Source organism: Ciconia boyciana, chromosome 4 (genome assembly GCF_034638445.1).
Source record: "Ciconia boyciana chromosome 4, ASM3463844v1, whole genome shotgun sequence".
Taxonomy (NCBI): Eukaryota; Metazoa; Chordata; class Aves; order Ciconiiformes; family Ciconiidae; genus Ciconia; species Ciconia boyciana.
In genome coordinates, this window is record NC_132937.1 from 85,905,064 (window position 1) to 85,921,455 (window position 16,392).

At 37.3% G+C, this 16,392-nt stretch overlaps 1 protein-coding gene across 2 annotated transcripts in view; it reads right to left on the bottom strand.

Moving 5' to 3' along the window:
* Positions 1-530: 530 nt before the first annotated feature.
* The window catches only part of COMMD10 (COMM domain containing 10), a 112,903-nt gene continuing 97,041 nt past the window's right edge, over positions 531-16,392 (bottom strand). For both annotated transcript variants that reach the window (XM_072860462.1, XM_072860461.1), the window contains 2 exons: positions 1,704-1,763; positions 531-1,063 (listed from right to left, as the gene is read on the bottom strand). In XM_072860462.1, coding sequence (XP_072716563.1) covers positions 1,025-1,063; positions 1,704-1,763 — 99 coding nt within the window. In that variant the 3' untranslated portion in view covers positions 531-1,024. The remainder of the gene's footprint in view (positions 1,064-1,703; positions 1,764-16,392) is intronic.

Genomic DNA, 16,392 nt, shown 5'->3' on the forward strand with positions numbered 1-16,392 from the left:
CCAAAGATTTTTATTTCCTCTCACCTTCTATTAGCCTGGAGTAGAGAGTTGTATACTATGCCCATTATCAAGGTGCAGCAATGAAGTTGCCTGTCAATGAATGGCAACATACAAGAACTAAGATGACTTTCACCTTCTTATACTGCTCATGAACCTCCATTCATCTGGAACTAATGTGTGAAAATATGACTAACTTGGCCTTTAAGTCACTGTGTTGTATTTCTTCCTGCTCAATGTAAAAAAGGTGGTGGATGACATTAGGAAGGATCAACAAATAGCTTTCAGAAATCTGATTGTCAGACTATTTCAGTGTTCTTTGTTATATACTCTGAGATTTATCCCCCCAGTTATACACCATACTACTTAGATCCATTGGTATGCATGCAGTGCTAAGAAGCCGTACTTATTCTCAGTGCCAAAAGTAAACACTGAAATCAGTGACATTGTTGGTTATTTAGAAGAAAAAAAAAACCAACTAAAAAAGAACAAAGATAATGAAATGAAGTTAAAATAGCCCAAACTAAACCAATGCATTTTTAAATTCTGAATTTATTTTGACAAATTTCCAATAAGCATTATCAATCATGTGAATAACAATTCAAAAGGATAGAGGTTTTGTTAGCTGTGTATTTTCTTACTACTTTTATATTCCTTTTATGTCTAAAAAATAGATTTTATTCCTGGTCCCTCACTAGTATGCAAATTTCTACCAGAATCAAGTAACACACATAGCAGGACAAAACATAAAAAAAATCTCTGAAGTAGGGTAGCATTCTTTTTTTTTTCCCCTGCAAGTAAAGCCATTCTTCACAATTGCTCAGAAAACAAGAGAAAGTCCATTAGAATCTTCAGACTCTTAACAAAGACTCTTGGCTAATGTTACTGGTCTAAAAAGGAGATAAGCCGTATAATTTTACAGGAAGCAACCCACTGAATCCTTCAGCAAACACAGCTTGGCAATCTATCTTCAATTCAAAATAATGAGGTGGCAGGAGTGTGATGGAGAAATAAGTCTTCGAAAACATCACGTAAGGGAATCCAGCTGTGCTTGTATAGTTTCCAGCTATTTAAAGGAACAAAAAAGAGAGAAAAAACTCCACTCATATAAAATGTTGTTTAGAAACATGCAAACAGAAAAAAACCCCACATTCCAATATCTTCAACTACGCATACTAAATCTATTCACATAGCAATAAAAAATCCTGTACTCATGAATATTTGTTTTTACATGAAGCTATTAGAATTCATTGCTGCAGTTTAAATATTCAAATTTTAAAGAAACAGTTGTCTAAATACTGCTTTTTTTACATGCACAGATGTTTTGCTGTGAATTTCCAATGCATAGTAACAAGGTAAAAAAATAATAGAGTTCATTTTGACTGGATTACGAGCCTGGCATTTCAACTGAAGACATAACACAAAGATGCTCTTTCCAGAGAGCTCCTCATTGTTAATCATCAGCAACTCCTCTCAATCTAACCACCAGGTATGCTTACAATGACCCAAGCCCTGCCTATTCCAAATTTGAGTGTGCAGACTCTTCTTGAAAATGCTTTATGTGATCAAAAAAATCCAACAGCCTTAATTAAAGTTGGATCCATTTTCCTTCCAGTTTCATTAGATTTAATTCATATAGGCAACACTTCCTACTGAGCAGCATAAGGTGTTTACAAAGAAACTATAGTATTGTAAAATCTACAGACCTTGTTATAGAACTCAAACAGCTCCTGATGACTAAATTCTACAAACACTTTCTTCATGTTCTGTGAAGGAAAAAGAAAAAAAATGAAGGAATAAGCATACTTTTTTTTTTCTCTTTTTGGTATTCATTCCAAATGTGAGATTAAGCTGTGTGAAAGATAATGGTTGAACAGTTAGTTTTCCTTCCATTCACTACAATGTCCCTCATATATGCATATTCCGTTTCAGTGAAGAATTCAAGTCTACAGGTACATCTATTCTCCTGCTGTGAAGAATAATAATAAAATATCCTATGAAAATTATTTTGTTACCTTATTTTTAAGTCAGATAAAAATGAAAGATTACATTCATCTTTCTCAGCAGTCCGTCCAAGATCTGGTAAATACCATTACACAATGACAAAGTCAGTAGTGTATTTGATTGAATTTGCACAGCTATTAATGTACTGCACCGGCACAGAGCTAATACTTCCATTCATTAATCAAACAGTTATGATCTAATACTTCCATTCATTAATCAAACAGTTATGATCTTAGCATACTGACACTGCTATAGGCATCTATGCACAGATTCAGCCTAAGTTAACAATTAGCACAACAGCTTCAAAGCAGTGCTTAAACACTAAAAAGCAAAACAGCACAACTGATGGAAACTACTGTGGATAAAACAGATGGTGGTAATAATCCTCTGCGTGCACGTGCTGATGTCTGTGGAGATGGGGGTTAAATTAAAATTTCTGTCCTGCTTAACTCACTTGCAAGAAGCAGGTAGTTTAATGCCTGCTACTTTCAATCACAATACAGATCTATCCAGACTGTTTCTAGCCTTATTCCTTCTACTTTGCTTTGTCACTTTACTTCTTTTAAAATAAATTCCTAACTGTTGCTGCACATTCTCTGTGTTGTTGCTAAACTTTCCAAGGCTTGGAGGCATTCCTGAGGATAACAGCTGCACTTCCATAAACACTAACAAGGCTCTGTGAAAACTGAGTCTGTGGACACCTCTACTCACAAAATATTATCAGCTGAAATAACGTACACATGCTAATTTTATTTAACTGGTATCAACTTCATGTACCACTTAAATCAGCAGAGGAATGCTTATTTATCAGTTCAGCTTAAATGAGCAAGGATACTTTCGCATACAGACAAGGCTGTGGGCCAGATTCTGTGTACTCTCATACCAATGCAAGCCGCGACTTAAGTCAAATAATGCTGCCGAATTTGGCGCACCAAATACACAAGAGCAGCAGAAGCCCTGGGAACTCAGGATAGGTACTGCCTGGTGCCTGCTCCTCAAAAAGAGCTGTAAGACACAGGAAAGGGATAAAATGACTGGGGCCAGCCTGTCTGGTGCAATTCCTCCTCTCCGCTCTGCAGACAGAAGGATCCTTTCCAACAATTTCAGGAAGGCTACAAAAGCCTAGAAAAGGACCAGTGATTTGCATGAGAGACCAATCTTCCCCCTCTGGGAAGGAACAATGTAATTCTGGGAATCGTATGGTGAATACAAAATAAAACTACCAGGACAGCAGTTCTCTTTGCCATGACTCCAGCTGATCCTCCCTCCAAAGAGCATAATGCTGTGACAGGGAAGTAAAAGCATTTTTAAAGGCTTTCTAACAGCTAAGAAACAAAGAGAAAGCAAACAAGTGGTTTCTTCAGAAAAGAAACGGGGTAGAGGAAAGAAGAAAGATACACTAATAGCAAATGGATCTACCCATTTCAGCCTGGATGTTTGTTTGGCAGTTGCCGTTCCAGAAGGATTTTGGTGTTTGAATGGAAGGAAGCGAAACTGAAAAGAGGAGGTTCAGAATAAAAGGAAGATATCGTATATCTTAAAGTTTATCAGTCACAATGAATAGCCAGGGTCATCTCTTGCATGGTTTCTGGCAGAAGAGTCTGCTGGATTTCGATACAACAGTTTTGCAATGCCTCCAGAGAGGGGCAGTGGGTCTGTGACACCTCCAACCACCAGATCTTACTTCTTGAAGCTCTATGTCTCATTCAGGATGGGCATCTTCTGGTACTACTTCAGATCAGCAAGCAAGATCAACTTCTCACAAATGCACACACACAAAAGAAATTGAAAAGCTTGTCTTTCATATTTTCCTCTAACTACATTAATTACTGTAAGTTATAAGATAGGGTATACAAATGAAAAAAAGCATGGTCCTTTTAATTCAGGGGTTTTTTATACTAAAAAAAATCACCATGCTTTATGAACAGGCTGAGATCTCTTTTCCTATTATTATTTAATAATCATAGTCTGATAACTAAGACAAAATTTATGTTGCATTGTGGCAGGCAAATGTCTGTGGAGATCTAAAAGAAAGAATGCTATGTCAGGCTATGCTTCTGATCTGGAGGTGGGGGTGGAAGTGTCGATGGGAGAGAGGATTTAACAATCTTTTATGAAATATGTTGTTTATCTGCACTTAATCCTCTGCTAAAACAGAATTGTTTCTGTGTGTAAAAACGTGGTATATCTACTACATCAATTCAGGAGAGAGCACTGTCACAAAAAACTGTGCAGAAGTGTGGCACCAGTTAAAAATGTTATTTTTACAATATTAAATTTCTCATTAGTATGAGTCCCTTGAGGAAGGTGCCAAACTATCATTGTTATGTGATCAGGAGTTCCTATATAGACCACAAAACCATATCATATCATAACTAGCTCCCTACGAGAAAAAGCTACATCTGAGCAGGCTGATGGCCCCCCATTTTTAGCTGAGATATCTATTATTCACTTATTTGCTTTATTCTGTGTGAACACAAACTGTAATAAAAACAATGTGTCACAGGACTAGGTTACCAGCCAGTTCTTTAATTACTCAGTAAAATAGTATTAAAAATGACTGTATAGATAGAATATTACTAAAGCCCCCACAGTAGGCAAATTCCTAATGTACCTTATGGAATTTTGCTCAGATAAAGATACAAAATTACAAACGGCAATAATTTTTCAACCATAACTAAAACATAGGATAAAGAAAATCACTTTCAGCTTACTGACTTAATTAAATGTCACTGTGTGCAGATAGAGTCTCAGCCTATTTACGAAAAGTGCAGCTAAGCTGCCTTCTTTTATCTACACATACAGGTTTTCAGATGTTGTCTCTGACCTAGTATGTATTTCCCAGAATGTAAATAAGAAAACAGTAATTTGCTGGATGTCTAACTTCTTTCTTCCTTCTATCAAGTATATCATTCTCTTTTTGTCTTTCCTGATAAATTTCCTCCCATTCCTCACCTTCACTCTACTCTCTCCCTCATTTCTGGCATCTCATTTTCTCTTTGCTGTTATCATCTTCATGTGAAAGAAAACTAAACAAGAGTAACCAGAAAACTAAACTTAATTTATTCCCATTGTCATACTCAGTCACTGTAATATTTTTTCTAATTACATCCTAAACTTTGTTGCTGTGGCAGAAGTAGTCCTAGCTCCTGCTTTTAAGAGTTTTAGCCTTGAGGGTGACAGCTTCATAGCATCAGAGAAACATAGTTGAAGATGTTATTCTTATGAAGACAAAGAAATCTCTAGAATACCAAACGTTCATTCTTTGGGCAGCTTTGAAAATGTGGAGACAGGCTTTTTGTCTGATTCAATACCCATGAAGAGTGGCAGAGACAGCACTGGAGTGATATGCTCAACGAGCATAGCTAAAGAGATGACGTGCAGCATCTTCAGATAAACAAAGTTGCTGTTAAGTTCAATGTGTTCATCTTCTGTTAAACATGACAGAGCATTGCATTTACTACTGGAAAAGTCTGCGTGAATTGCAGGTGTCGCCCAAGACAAATATTTACATCCCTCTGAATCCATTGCAAGGAATATGGTAATAAGTTTTATGAAACGTATGGTTTAACACATTTGGCCACATATCACTACTGAATGTATTTTTAAGTGTTAAAATTAAATTTTAGTGCCATTTGGCCTTTATAGATCTGGATGGAATCTGATTTCATTCTATCTCTTCTCTCACCCCAGGGTTGTATCAATTTACAATTTACAGCCTCCTGAGAACTTCTGTGAAATTCTAAGAAGTTTAACTGATTAAGATTGTTTTCTCCCCTTACGTATCTTCTCATTTATTGTCTGGTATCATTTTAAAAAACATAACATCTTCACCAGCCTCTAAAACAGCTGTTCAAAACCAAATTTCCTCTGGGGAGGAAAGAGGGGAGAGAAGGGAAAGGAAAATGAAGATAAAAACTTTCTGCTCCCAGTCAACATTAATATGCTATCCTATCCAAAACAGCCATTCTGAATGTATGGCTAATTCTACAAAAGAGCCACAATCATTTAATATACACTTAGCTTACAACCACCATGCAAACAATCAGGCAAATTTTTAGCTGAACATGATCATCAGCATAAAATGATGAAGATTCATCTACACAAGATGTAAAAGAGTCTCCGATTTCCCATTGCCTCAGCTAACAATTTATTTTAAACATGAATACCTCCTTGCTGTAAAACGTTTCTGTGGAAACCATGCAAAAAGTATGTCTCCTTAAAATACTTCAGAAAGCAGAGGCAAATTCCTGGTTATAATAAAAGGATTTGGTTTGGGTTTTTTTGTTGTGGTTTTGTTTTTTTTTTTTTAATCCAATGCTCTAGATAGTTCTATTTTAATGTACTACTGCAAAAGGCTTTATTACTAATGATAGAGTTTTGCAACCTTATTTATTGCCCAGCTGTATTCCACACGTTTAACTCCCCAACCCATGCATAAGCATAGAGCAAGGCACTAGGATTTATAAATAAAAGACAAACTTCTGGTTTTAAAGCTAACTTGAATATGAAAAATTGATATCGCTGTAATAGTACTCAACTGCAAAGCTGTAACTACTTTACGACGTTGCAAAATAAATGCCAAGTATTCTGAAGCAAACAGATGGAGGGACAGGCTGGTTTGTATATCTAAATGTCTATTGATAATGATAATGTTCTATGACTGAGCACATGTAAAAATTGCAGTATATTCAGCGAAGTTTGTTAACAGTAACTAGCTGAAGCAACACATAACCCAGTCTCCATACTCTAATATAACTTTTAACGATCTTGAGCCACATCTCAAGTTTAAGAGAAGAATATTTTCACATTTGCTTTCCATTCCCCTATTTATTCCTATTGGATATCCTTAAAATCTCAGATGTAATGGAAAGATATGGATAATTAAACTAATCACTTTATGGCTAAATTCAGATGCATTCCTAAACAGACCCCAGCTGATTCTTAGTAGCCTGCATTTCCCTCTGGACCTATCAATGTCTGTGCTACATCAATTCAGACTTCCTTTAAATTTCCTTGGACCCAGGAGAACTATGCATTCGCTTAGGCACTTAGAGGTGGGAAGAGGGTCGTAAGTTGTATCTCACAGAATTTATCAGCAAGTTTAAGCTGCTTGGTCAGAAAGATGAATTGTAACATGGTAAGAAAAGCAGATGCATTAAAAAAGGCCAGCATCACTTAAAAGCACACCTGTTCCTTAACTCTCTGCACATAAGAGACAGCAATTAAGACTTCTTTATATTCTTACAGCAGTAGATGGATATAATTCAGCTAAGGGATTCAGCAGAACACAGGGAGTTAAATACCTGCCTATATATTCCTAATTACACTTCTTTCACATCATCAGAAAATGTGACCTTCAAACTTCGTTCTTCTTCCAAGCTTATTTCCATTTGGAATACCAAATAATTATTTTTGTTGAGAAAAAAAAAATCGTGCCTTATGACTGAATTACATGCATTTTCAAGTCTCAGTGTGCAACTGTTATAAAACAGAACATCTTTTATACTAACCCCCTCTTTCCCTGATCGATATGTTAACATTTAGTTTGTATATACACTGCATTCTACCTTTCAAAGTTGCATTTCTTTTTCATATAAGCTTAAGAATTTCAAATTCCCTGTGGTATTTATGGAGGTCAAAATCAGCAGCATACTAAGGATGTCTTTCCCTCCCTTTATAATGTACTTGTAAGCTCCCTACCCAAAGTTCTGTGTTGATTCCTGAGATCTAATCAACATGTTACTGGAAATTGATGGTTTGGAGATACATACAGATAATCTTACTCCAGCAGATACAGGATCATCCACGCATGTTTTCATGGGAAGTGCCTAGAATAAATTCATTGCCCAGTCTGGTAGTGAGCCAACAGACTCTGCAGGCATTTGGAGACCTGCAGAAGACCTGACATACTTCAAACAGCAACAAGAACTGTCAGTCATTTCCATTTTCACTGCTCCTGTTCCCTTCCACCCTCATGAAAATATCCATTACAGGCTGGATGAACTGGTGGAAAGCTACAGACAAGAAATGGGACACAACTACTAAAAAGACCACATAGGCTAGGAAGATCACAGATCATTAGAGGCAGACAGGCCCCCTTCTTCACAGTAGGGGATAAAAATGCTTTTAAAACTGAGACAATTATCTGGAAACAAAGAACTAGAGTTTTCACCTCAATACACCTGTCAGAGTAAATACCACCTTGCTAAAGAAAAGGGAGATGGCAAAGCATATTTTTTCCCAACAGCTGTATCCAGGCAGAGGGTTCCTTTGCCTTGAATGTACTAGGAATTTACATTCCTATAAATAACATTATTAGGTTGGTTGGTCTTTTAATGATACTTTTGCCTGGAAAACCTCTCAAGAACAGAAATCACAGTCACTTCTGTGCAAAGATTATGTTAAATATACTTTTACAAAAACATCACAGTGAACAAACACTATGCTTTTTGGGGAAATAGGTGGTAAATTTCTATCAGTGCGTGCCTATCACAAGAAATATTTAAAAGCAGGTCTTTTGTATTGATACCTTCCTGTATGTTCTGCTTATGGAAAATGGCTCATAGAAGATCTATTGAAAGGCTGACTTCCTTCTATGCCTGTTCTGTATTTTGTACATACCTTCACATGCCTTTCCTTTCTTTGGAGACAACTATACACAGTAGAAGTTCATTATTGATTCCTCACTAGTCTCCACATGGGATCAGTCACTAACAGCATAAAGCATCCATCCGCACAAATGTGTCATTGCAATTTCAGGATTCAGTAGGAAAACATGTAGGTATACTTTCCAAATATAGTATCCAGAAAAAGATGTATTTGTAATTTGTTAGTTTCATTCACTAAATGGCCACCACACAATTACCAAGAATACCACTGATTAATCTGAGGAACATAGGTCCTAATAATGACAACTTTCCTATTTCATCTCTCACCCAATTTTGCAAATTATACTGTACTCCTAATACTGTAGAAAGCTCTCTGAAGAAGCAACCTCACTAAAAGTTTAAAATGAATAGACCTTTTCCTCCTCTTAAATTTCACTGTAACAAGTACAGAATAGTCTCTGGGAAAGCATGTACACCCTACTTGTTGCATATTGCTTATACAGTGTACAGTCTGTAACTATCAGAATACAACTTTCTTCTTTAGGCAGAACTCTACTTTGATGACTGAGTAATTTTATTCCTGAGAAGAAATTAAAGTCTTTGATCTTTCACATTTTGGTACAGTTTATTTGGCACAGAAATTATGATATAAAAAAATTAAGCTCATGAACACTGCAAGGAAACACAGGGAGTTACAACTCTGTTTCATTTATTTCCACCAGGGCTATCATCTAAGTCTTCAAACACCATGAAGACCAGTGAGCTCATGCTTCTATTCTAAAGGTATCTCACATCAAGACTGACACAATAATCTTACATTCACCTTGAATGATAAGGAATTCACCTTTCTTCTCATGTTTGTACTCGTAGAGAACTACTGCTGAAGAAACAGAGAGCCCAGCAGTAAGCATGCTGGCTCCAGAAATGCTTTCAAGCTTTTCTGACCTCACATGTTTGCCAAATTTGATCACAGCCAAATTCATTTTTTACAAACTACACATGAAAAAGATGTCACATAGGCATGGTTATGAAGTATTTCCATTATTGTACTCAGAAAATAATCCAATTCTAGGAAGCTAACAGAACTATGTGTAAATATTAAGTGCAATATTAGGCTAGCATTGGCATCTGAAAACTTAAGATTATGGACTCAAATGGCAAACATTGCAACTTGGGTAAGTATCTTAGGACAGTGAAGCTCAGCCCTATAGCATCGAAGGCAGACTGAGATAGATTTGTATGCAGATATACAATGGTCAAAACCTCCTACAGCAAGGAGAGCAGCTCAACAACACGGACAGAGTGTTTCAGAGAGCTTCTTACACAGCTAGCTTGTAGCTGATGTGATTAACATGGAGTTGCAAATCCTTTATGTTCAAATCAGACACACATCTAATGTCAGTTCTGAAAAAAGCTGAACTTAGAGAAAGCTCAAATTGTGATCCAAACCACTAAGGATTTGGTCTCAACTAAAAGTCAGACAAAACCTCCTGTTGTCCAGGGGGAGAAACTTGAGTTATTGTTGTCTGCATCCACATCTAGAGCAACTGCTCCGACAGCAATTTTAGATGGTGTAGTCACGCAGATGAGTAACACTTTAAGACGACTTTAGATGAATAGAGGAAGCTGGCATCTTTTGTTTGCTTCTGAGCCTACGTGGTTCAATAAGATACTGCAACACTGCATTGTTTTACCATTGAAGGCCTTTCTTCACCACCAGAAAACCTGAAAGTATCAATTGTTTCTACTGAGGCACAAGAAAAGAGGCTGGATAAAAGATGTCAGCAGCGAGAGGAAAGATCTAAGGAAGCTCAGATACATGTGAAATCAATGTAACTGATGTGAAAATACCCTTTCAAAAAAATCTGCTTAAATATTTACAAAATGTCAAGATTAGATAATCTGTAAATTAGTTCTTTTGTTTGGGATGAGTCACTCAGAGTATCACCAATTTGGATTTTGTTAGGCAGACAGGTAAAGATAAAATGTTTGGGGTTTCTTTCTGTGCTAAAAGGGTGTTAGTGGCTGTCAGCAAGAATATCTCTGATCTCCAGTGGGCAAATCATTCCAGCAGGTAGCAACTGGGTGCTTGAACACAAGTCTCAGCTGCTGAAAGAGACCAGAAAGCTATGTGGGAGTGAGGGATGTTAACTAGCAGTCTAGTCCCCAGCGGGATCAAAGACAGAACTCTTAGGGAATGAGATCGTTTGTGAAGTAATGTATATTTTCTTTTATTTTTTTTTTTTAATCAGGAAGTCACCTACTATTTTTACTGTATTCTAAGAAATAGAACAGATGTACAGCTTTTGTTACAATACTCACAATTTACAAATAAATGCCAGACCTCTAGCCAGAAGTCCTTGAACCTGGGCTACCCATTTGGATCAAGGACATACTGACGTTGGAGTGTGCTGAAAAAGACATCACCACCCTGACACAAGCAAACACCAACCTTTCTCAGGCAACACAGCACAGTGCAAAAGTGGAAGAGGTCTTTAAAAGCAAAGTTTCTCAAACTAGACAAAAAAGCTTTTCCTTTTTACAAGGATTAAAAAAAAAAGACTGGGTCGTCTTTTCTGATTATGACTCTGCAAAATTAAGAGGAATGTGGAAACTACCACTTATGAAGCAATCCACCAACTTTTCTTTGTCAGTTTGTTGCTGAAGGTTACACATGTTCTAATGGTGCAAAAATTAGCTATTTTGGATTTTAGACAATGTAATTTCAGTGATCTTCTTGCTTTGTTACTTTTGCTGAAAAGTTATTTAAAGCTTGATACAGTGTAGTGTGAATTCTCACTGCTTACAAAGAAAACTGGACAGAGTGCTAAGGACAGAAAGTATAGCAAGAGCTGCGTAAGTGTTTTCACATTCAGTGAAGATGAAATCAAACCACTCACCCACAGTTTCCTTCAAAGCCAGAATACGAATATAAGTATATAGGTAATACCCTCTCAGGGAAGAAAAAAAACTTTTGGCTAACATAAGCAATTTGAAAGAGGGTATCAAATCCTTTTTTATTTTCTTCAAGTCTGTGCTATTGACTTACAGTTCATGCAGGTTGCTTTAAAAGAGAGTGAGCAATGTGAAAGAATACAGTACTAGATTTGGATTATTCTACAGATGGCTAGAGTACAATGCAGTACTCAGGCTGGCTGCAATGGTTCCAGAGAATATCAAAACCAAGATACTTTCTATGTTTTTCTCTGAAAATAAATCCATTTAGCTCCAAATTAATTACATTTTTCTCTTTCAAGCCAGCATTGCATGATGCAAAACTGAAATGATAATGAAAGGAATAAAAAGTGATATTATATGGTGTAACCTTTTCCTAAAGATAGACATGAAATTAATATTTAAACTATGCTTAATGTCTTTCAGATTTTTACCTTTTCAACATACACATTTTTCAAAGGGAAAAATGGAAAAATAAGGTCTTACAAGTCAGTTTGCAAACACTATTTTGTCTGTATGAACGATTTTATAAACTGATGTTTAAACCTGTGTTTATGATACTAAGTAATTTATTCAAAAAAAAATACTTAAAGCTTATGATCTGTTTAATATCTTGGCTACACTGATTATAACACAGTTTAAAGGTGTAATATATGGGTTAGTCATTGATATTTAGATTTGCAATCTAAGAAGTTACAAATTTTAAAATAACCTAACATGTTTCCAGATTTTTCTTACATCTCTTATACATGGAGAGAATGCTAAGAATATATTTGCTGACTACCAAAGGTTTTAAATTTAAAAAAAAAATAAAGGAAATGGTTCAAAATATTTTCTCTTGAAATAGTATTTATATGCTACTATGAAAAAGAATTTAACACAACTTTTCTCCTCCTTTTAATCACGAGAAGGTTTTCAACATGCATACTGTTCCCCACAACATTCTTACCTCTATATTGGAGAAAGATGGATTTGATGGATGAACTGGGTAGATGGGTAAGGAATTGGCTGGATGGCAGTATCCAAAGAGTTACAATCAATGGCTCAATGTCCAAGTGGAAACCAGTAACGAGCAGTGTCCCTCAAGGGTCCGCACTAGGACCAGTACTATTTAGCATCTGTATTATTGTCTTCATTAATGTAACAAATAGTGGGATTGAGTGTGCCCTCAGCAAGTTTGTGGATGACACCAAGCTCAGTGGTGCAGCTGATTTGCTAGAGGGAAGGGATGCCATCCAGAGGGACCTTGACAGGCTTGAGGAGTGGGCCCGTGTGAACCTCACGAGGTTCAACAAGGCCAAGTGCAAGGTCCTGCACCTGGCTCGGGGCAATCCACAGTATCAATACAGACTTGGGAATAAATGGACTGAGAGCAGCCCCGCAGAGAAGGACTTGGGGATACTGGTGGACAAAAAATTGGACATGAGTCGGCAATGTGCACTTGCAGCCCAGAAAGCCAGAAAGCTGGGTTCTATAAAAAGAAGAGTGGCCAGCAGGTCGAGGGAGGTGATTCTGCCCCTCTACTCTGCTCTGGTGAGACCTCACCTGGAGTACTGCATCCAGCTCTGGAGCCCTCAGCACAGGAAAGACATGGACCTGTCAGAGCAGGTCCAGAGAAGGGCCATGAAAATGATGCAAGGGCTGGAACACCTCTGCTGTGAGGAAAGGCTGGGAGGGTTGGGGTTGTTCATTCAGCCTGGAGAAGAGAAGGCTCTGGGGAGATTTTATTGCAGCTGTTCAATGCTTAAAGGGGGCATAGAAAAAAGATGGAGAGAGACTTTTTACTTTTTACCTGTAGTGGCAGGACAAGAGGCAATGATTTTAAACTGAAGGAGGGCAGGTTTAGGTTGGATATAAGGAAGAAAATTTTTATGATGAGGGTGGTGAGACACTGGAAGAGGTTGCCCAGAGAAGCTGTGCATGCCCCATCATTGGAAGTGTTCAAGGTCAGGCTGGATGGGGCTTTGAGCAATGCGATCTAGTTACAGATGTCCCTGCCCATGGCAGGGGGGTTGGACTAGCTGATCTTCAAAGGTCCCTTCCAACCCAAACCATTCCATGATTCAAAGATACATGTCCTCTTAACATGAGTCATTATTTTACAGACAAAAATACATTTTAATACTTGTACTACAATATTCAGACAAATCAGAATGATGTCAGTTAATAGTGAAATAGCTTGGTTTTAATACTGACTTTCAATATATTCAAATCCAAAACAGCTAGATTTTCTCTTCTTAAGACATAAGTAATGAGGTGATGGTAAAGGGAACAACAAAGAATGATATGCAGGTATGGTAGGTTAAAAAAATTTGATTTCTAACCTGACATAATGACACATACAATGTTACATATATAAATGCAGTTTTTACATATACCTGGGAGTTTAGCTTAAACAGAGAAAGAAGAATATGATGGTGAAGAGTTCTGCCAGGGAACCATTAATAGCTGCTTCCCCACTGGCTAGATGGGGACAGTTAGGTCTGGCTTTCCTTTACACAGCAGAAATAATATCTTCCAACAATCTCAGGGAAAACCTACCTATCTTAAACCCACTGTACGTTCTACCATATTCTTGGTTGTTATATGCCTTTAGGGTATGACTATCCAAGTACAGTAAATTGCTTTGTCATGATTCACATATTCTTCTATTTAAAGCAAGCTTCTGTGTTTTTTGCACTTTTTTCCCAAGAAAAATGAGGAAGTAAGGGGGACTGAACTATCTCAAGTTCAAATGAAGCACACATCAGAGACAAAATGGAGACTCTAGACTTAGTTGATTTCCTCCTATTTAGTACCAAAGCAGTGCTCTAGTTGCATTCAATGTGTAAAACTGTGCACCGACTGGCAGAAAAAACAAACTGGGAAAACAAATGGTTGACAGATGAACTGATGAACCAGAAAGATACCCTGATCAACCTGCTCAGGTACTCAGCTGAGGCCTCAGGGTGACAGCAGTCTTATGAAAAAGCATATTAAGAGTATCTCTTACTGGTGAGTGACAGAATTAACAGTTAAACACACAGTAAAGGGAGATGCCATTAGATTCCAGGCATGAGAAAAGTTTTGTGACTGCTGAAAAGAGAGTAATTCCACAACCCTACACAGAGGAATGAATTACCAAAATTGCAAACCAGTTGCTTTAATGAGAACAAATAGTCCGATATGCTTGGGACCATTATTTTAAAAGGATTAAAGCACTATTGTGTAGGAGAATCAATTCTATTTGGATTGTTTTGTTTATCTTGGAGATAAACAGATTAACTTGTCTGCAACCATAAACTAGTCAGAATTCTGGTGGTCAGGCAAAGGCAGTGTGGGATCAAAGGGTGTCTAAGGAATATGTAGATCCAACAGTTAATTTGACAATTGGCAATCCAGCTCTCAAACTGATAAATGCAGTACTTGTTTTTTTGTGGCATTGGTTTTGCTAAAGCTGAAGCCTACAGAGAAATTAAAATCTAAAATGTTAGAACACAGCCCGGGACTGCAAGAGGAAGGACCAACTGAATAAAGTGCATTCCCGTATCAGCAAGAACTTTGGTAAATATACAAAGTGAGTTTTTGTATTTGAACTGAAATTCTCTCCAGGAACTGTTCATGTTTTCTGTGTGCTGAAAGTATTGAAATGTGAAAGTAAACACATGGGAGGTCAAAAGCTGCAAGCCATTCAACAATAACTATGCTTGGTACAGCAATGAATTAAAGCTTTTGGATACTGAAGATCCAGAAAGAATTTCCATTCCTTTTTTCTTTGGGAGCTAAAACTTTTCCTTCTGAACTTCCGAAATACATTGTTCAATAGTTTTCCATGCAAGACAAGAGACTTCTTGTCTTAAAACATATCCCATCATATGAGGAAGAGAAGAGAGCATTTACCTCTGTTAGCAAGAACACAGCCATCAGGCAGAGTGGAGTGATTCTCCTCTGCTTAGCACTCGTGAGGCTTCATCTGAGACACTGCATCCAGGCCTGCACACCCCCGTACAGAATAGATGTTAAGAAACTGGGGGGAGTTCAGCATAATCTGGATGGTTATCATCTGGATGTACCACATGTGAAGAGATACTAGGAGAAGTTGGTTTGCTTAGTTTGAAACTGAGTTAAGAATGGGGAATCTAATTGCAGTCCTACCTATAACAGTTTTAGCATTGAATTGTACCTCTACGACAGGTGATTTTAGTTTATCTTGTTAAGGATTACAGATCTTATCTGTTTAGAGAGACCACCTCATAACAAAGAATGATATTTGGTAATAAATAATACCCATCCCTTAGCTGAAGAGTTGATACGGAACACAATTTCAATCCATCCATGAGGATTCAATTTCTCTGAATATTTTTCGCAGAAAGTCTACCCAAATGAAATCCCTAGAAGTTGGCAAATCACACCTTTTAGATGGCCACTGTTCTTCACTCTTAGAAGACATGGAACTGGATGCACAAGTAATTTCAATAGATATTGGCTGATCAGCAGTGACGGTAGCCAGAAAGATGATTGAGATGATCTACTACTTGGTAGTAGGCCACTAAAATTCACAAGTGACAAGGCTGTTGAATGGTCAATCTTGGGATCCAAAGACTTTGCTGACCTCTTGCTTGTCTATCACCACCAGTTTAAAAGTGCTGCAACTGGAGTCTGATTAATGATTTGTAAACAATGCAAAAGTATCCCAGCACAATCTCCAATAGCTCTGAAACTTTAAAAAGAGTATAAAGCATCCATAAAGAGCAAGATAGGACTGAATACCCAAAGGGTCTGGAGCACCTGCATAAAAAATTGCCGCTATTAGCCAGTTACACCTCTAGACACTACCATTCAGAGC